The sequence below is a fragment of the Muntiacus reevesi genome, chromosome 10 (assembly GCF_963930625.1).
Source record: "Muntiacus reevesi chromosome 10, mMunRee1.1, whole genome shotgun sequence".
NCBI classification, from domain to species: Eukaryota; Metazoa; Chordata; class Mammalia; order Artiodactyla; family Cervidae; genus Muntiacus; species Muntiacus reevesi.
In genome coordinates this window covers 77843015-77848398 of record NC_089258.1, presented here as the reverse complement: position 1 = coordinate 77848398, position 5384 = coordinate 77843015, and the positions used below count along the sequence as shown (strand labels likewise).

The following is a 5384-nucleotide window of genomic DNA, read 5'->3' as shown; positions in this document are numbered from 1 at the left end:
TGGGGTAAGAAGGAAGGAAATAGAGAAGGAGGGAGCAGGGAGAAAGGAGGTGATGCGTCTATAAATAGTTCAAGAGGGAACCCGCTGATCAGACCTGCTCGCATTTCACACACCTTCCTCCCTTCTTTTTCAGAAAAAGTAGTTCCCGGCGACTTGCTGAGTTTCCATCTTGGCCAAAGCTCCGCTGCGGGTGCAGAGCTGCCCAGCTTCAAGGAGGACGCGGGGAGGGCTGAGAAGGTCGAGGATGGTGGTGGTGGTCCTGCTGGGGCTCGGCTGGCTGTGCACCCCCCTGGGAGCCCTAGTTCTGGATTTCAACAACATCAAGAGCTCTGCTGATGCACAAGGGGCCCAGAAGGTAACAGCCTGCAAGGGAGGAGGGGTGGGTGCTGGGTTTGTGTGAAGCATCACTCAGATCGGGGCCTGAAATGGTTCACCTAGACTAGCCGGGGAGCTGGAAAGGCAGTGAGCTGGATTGAAGGCCTCCTGGGAGAATCCAGTCGCCTTAGTATTAACTCACCCAAGAAGCCAAGTGGCTTTCAGGGCTCTGAGCTCTCAATTCGCCTACAAATCAGAGAGGAAGAGAACAGCGAGAAGGCTGTGCCACGTGCCAGGCCTCTGATACATAATACCTTGCTTCCTTAGGGCTTGAGATAGCTGTCACACCTCCTAATGTGAAAATGCAACTCAGAGATGCCGAGGGATTTAACTCAGGCCACACAGTCAGGGAATACGGGAGTTATTAGTTCAGTGCTAGGTGCCAAGGAGCACAGGCTTGTCACCCTCTCACTTCACAGAACTGTTTTATAGGAAATTTTCATATCTATTTGAAAAAGCATCAGTTGTAGATGAGAAAAGTCAGTCTTTGGAATCTGTTGCTCTGCAAATGAGGCATCCCTAAGAATCAAGTGGCTTGGGTGAGGTCCCCCGAGGGCTCCTTGGCGAACGGTGACTAGTGGAGTCAAAAGGTCAGACAGAGATAAAGCGGCCACAGACACCAGGCTTCCATCTCATTAGACTGTAGCACAGTGTCCACGGCTTCTAGCCACACAGCAGGAATCTCGTAATCAGCGACTTCCCTGGCGGTCCAGTGGCTGGGACTCTGCACTCCCCATGCAGGGGGCCTGGGTTTGATCCCTGATCAGGGAATAGATCCCACTGCTGCAACTAAGTCCTGGTGCAGCCAGATAAATAAATAAAATTTTTTTAATCTCATAACCATCTCTAAGACACATGGGAAAACATTTTCTTCCATTTTCACACAGAGCATAAAAGTTAAATTCTGGGTTTAAAAGTAGGACAATTTCTCAAACACGAATAACCTCTGCAGCACATGGGTCTCTTTGTTGATGATTCACTCTCCCCTTTGTGGGAGAAAACCAACTCTAGTGGAAAAAAATGAAGATGCTGCTAGAGGCTTGCCGCAACGTTTCAAGGGCCTCAGCATTCGGCTTCCTCCACCTCCTGCCTGCAGTGAAAAGTCTGCTTACGTCTCGCTGGATTCTCTAGCCCTGTGAACAAATGTCCCTTCACAGGGCTCACAGTGCGTGTCTGACAAGGAGTGCAGCACTGGAAAATTCTGCCTCAAACCTCAGGATGAGAAACCGTTCTGTGCCGCCTGTCGTGGACCACGGAGGCGGTGCCAGCGCGATGCCATGTGCTGCCCCGGGACGCTCTGCGTGAACGGTGAGTCGGCCCGGAGCTTGCCGGGACCGCCGTGCTCCGACGCGGCGGAGACAGCACCTGGGTCTCTTAGACCATCATGGCCCACGACAGGCGCTCTCTAAAGGCTCCCTGGAGTCATTCTTGAAGCGACTCTCCCCAGCCGCCTTTTCTCGATGCAGCAAAATAGTTCCTTTCCTGGCAACAACTCTTGCCAGCAACTTGCAGATGATTTTAAAGGAAGGGTACAAGTTGGAATCGCTGTTTCCGCTTTGATTCAATTACTTAACCCCCTTCTTTGCCTTATGTGAGATATAAATATTTAGTGCACATGTCCCAGAAGCCTAGACAGTTATACAGAAACCGAAGGCAGAGGGCCTGCCCAACTCTCTGACAGCCTGAGGACGCGCCTGCCCGTGGTTCCCATCCCCTCACCCCACCCGCTTCTCTCTCAGATGTCTGCACTGCAGCGGAAGAGGCAGCCCCGGGACTGGAGAGGGGGATGCATGACCAAGACGACGCAGACACACAGGCAGCAACCGAGCACCCAATCCAGGAAAACAAACCCAAGGGGGAGCCAAATGTTAAAAAGTCACAAGGCAGTAAGGGTAAGAGCAGCATTCTAAATGTGTGTGTGTGTGTGTGTGTGTGTGTGTGTGTGTGTGAGCAGCATTCTAAATGTGTGTGTGTGTGTGTGTGTGTGTAGGCTCAGTGGTAAAGAATCTGCCTGCCAATGCAGGCAAGGTGGGTTTCTTCCCTGGGTCAGGAAGATCCCTTGGAGTAGGAGATGCCAACCCACTCCAGTATTCTTGCCTGGGAAATCCCATGGACAGAGGAGCCTGGTGGGCCACAGTCCATGGGGTCACAGAGCATAAGACATGACTTAGCGACTTAACAACTACATAAACACGTTTTTTAAAAAAGAAAAACATTTCTCCTCTTGGGCTCCTCAGGATAGGCTGAGACTGGCTTGTTCCTCTCCACCCCAGAAACACCCAGGAAGCATGTTCTGCTTCTAATTTTTCCATAAATGGCTGCAGAGACCGTATGGGGAAAAGCATAGGTAGTTGACAGGCCTAGAGGATGGGAATACCTATAATCATGGGCTGATGAGCAAGAAAACTTTCAATTGTTTAATTAAATTTTCTATGCACATGTTTTTACAGCCTATAATTTAACAAATAGAAATCTTCCCTTACTAAATGCTTAGAATACAAAATAAGGGCTTCCCTAGTAGCTCAGACGGTAAAGCATCCGACTGCAATGCAGGATACCCGGGTTCATTCCCTGGGTTGGGAAGATCCCCTGGAGAAGGAAATGGCAACCCACTCCAGTATACTTGCCTGGAAAATCCCATGGACAGAAGAGCCTGGCGGGCTACAGTCCATGGGGTCACAAAGAGTCGGACGTGACTGAGCAACTAACACACACATACCCCAATTTAAAAACATACGTACATACAAATATAAGCCAATAAATGTGTTTTTTTAAAAATACAAAATAAAAGAGATGAACACAGATGCAATAACTTTTCCTTCTCAAACAAAACACAAACTTCACTAAGATGCTTTTTACACAACTGTAATCTTAAAATCCAATCTTTGAGAGAAAGCACCTGGAATGTTTGAAGGTGAACTGGCTGCTCTTGTTGGTGTCTGGGTTAACTGGTCCCCATGTAAGCAGTGGTCTCTTACCAGGTCAGTACACATCCCATTTAATAAAACACTGATGAGTGATACTTACTTTATGTCTCAAGACAGGAAATCCCATCTTTCTCTGATAGATGTTTTAACTTGGTTGTTGTCCAGTCACCAAGTCATGTCTGACTCTTTGCAACCCCATGGACTGCAGCACGCCAGGCTTCCCTGTCCCTCACCATCTCCCGGAGTTTGCCCAAGTTCATGTCCATTGAATCAGTGACGCCATCCAGCCATCTCACCTTCTGCCGCCCTCTTCTCCTCCTGCTCTCAACTTTCTCAGGCAGTATCTTCTGCCAGAGCTGAGATGTCCGTTTCACGGTTGCGTTCAGCCCTGGAGGCGGGCATGCTGCTCCAGCCTTACTCTGCCGGCTTATCCTCCCTGCCATGCCTCTCCCCAGTCACACCCCCACAAGCCACCTGCTTATCGCTAACGCCTATGTCAATCTTGTTACAGGACAAGAGGGAGAAAGCTGTCTCAGAACTTTCGACTGCGGGCCTGGACTTTGCTGTGCTCGTCATTTTTGGACCAAAATCTGTAAACCGGTGCTACTGGAGGGACAGGTCTGCTCTAGGAGGGGTCGCAAAGACCCTGCGCAGGCTCCGGAGATCTTCCAGCGCTGTGACTGTGGGCCCGGGCTAGCGTGTCGCAGGCAGGCGGCTCGAAACCGGCAACACGCACGGTTGCGACTGTGCCACAAAGTCTGACGGCTGCAGGTCTGACCCAGCAGAAGTCTCAGGCGTGCACTTGCGCATCTTCCCATCTACACATCCTAGAATCCAATCTCGTAGCGAGTGAAACAGACCAAGCTGGAGAAGCTGTCTTGTGATGAATGGAAACTAGTTTGGCTTTTTGTCTGTTTCTGCAAAGTGAACGTGATTCTAGAACAAATTTAAGTTCATCTAGTAATTCAGTTAGTTCAAATAAATCTTTTAAGTAATTTCTGGTGAAGTTCTGATACCTCACGGGAGTTGGACGGGGAGGCGGAGTGACAGTGTATATGTTGTTAAATTAGCTTACCAGGGAAAATGATCACATATTTTCCTTAAAACCCCCACTGTTTATAATCCTTTATTTTTTGGAAGGGAAATGCCTTCTCGCTACAGAAACAAAACCTCGGTTAATAAAGATATGATTCAAAAGATAATAGCTTATGTTGGTATAACCCATTACGAGTTCCAAAGCATTTTTCCATTATTTTGTTTTCAATAGCCTTACTATTTATGAACTTTTCATATTTTTGTATTCCTATAATTTCTGTATGTCAAAGCTTGAGCTTTCAAGGAGTGTCTGACCATCTGTACTCAAAAGTTACACTGGAGGAAAACAGGGGAGAAAAGTGAAATCTTTGTCTATTTGAAGTTTAAATGGTCATATTTGATACAAATGGGTGAATATTGGAAAAGACCCTGATGCTGGGAAAGATTCAAGGCAGGAGAAGAAGGGAATGACAGAAGACGAGATGGTTGGATGGCATCACCGACTCAATGGACATGAGTTTGTGCAAGCTCCGGGAGATGGTGATGGACAGGGAGGACTGGCGTGCTGCAGTCCACGGGGTCACAAAAAGTCGGACACAACTGAGTGACTGATCTGGACAACTTAATTAGGGAAGTTCTTTCCGATGGATTATAAGCAGTTGCTACAGATTTCATTTAAGAGATAAACCACACACCTGTTCTGTAGTTTATAAGTATTTATAACAAAATCAAATATGGGTCAAGCCAAGAAAAAAGTTTAATTTATGAAGTTCTCTAATCTCTAAAAAAGCCTGAACCCTCTTCCAGGGGCTGGCCCCTGGGTACACCTTAACTGACTAATTTATAACCAGTAAACAGGAGGAAAGGTAATGAGGTAATGTGGTTTATAGCATAAGGGCAGGAAATGAGAAAATAAAAATCCCCATTTAAGATCTGTTATCATCTCATCTCTTAATTCTGTCTACTGACCCTTAGTAAAGTGTGGTCATGAACAGAATATATATAAATTTAAACGTTTGCTAATGAAGTTAAGAACTAGATCACAGC

At 47.3% G+C, this 5384-nt stretch overlaps 1 protein-coding gene across 1 annotated transcript; it reads left to right on the top strand.

Annotated features, from left to right (window-relative positions):
• Window positions 1–244: 244 nt before the first annotated feature.
• Window positions 245–4079, top strand: DKK4 (dickkopf WNT signaling pathway inhibitor 4). The gene is given in 4 exon segments (XM_065946541.1): window positions 245–355; window positions 1533–1683; window positions 2115–2267; window positions 3814–4079. Coding segments are annotated over 4 exon segments (681 nt in total).
• The last annotated feature ends 1305 nt before the right edge of the window (window positions 4080–5384 follow it).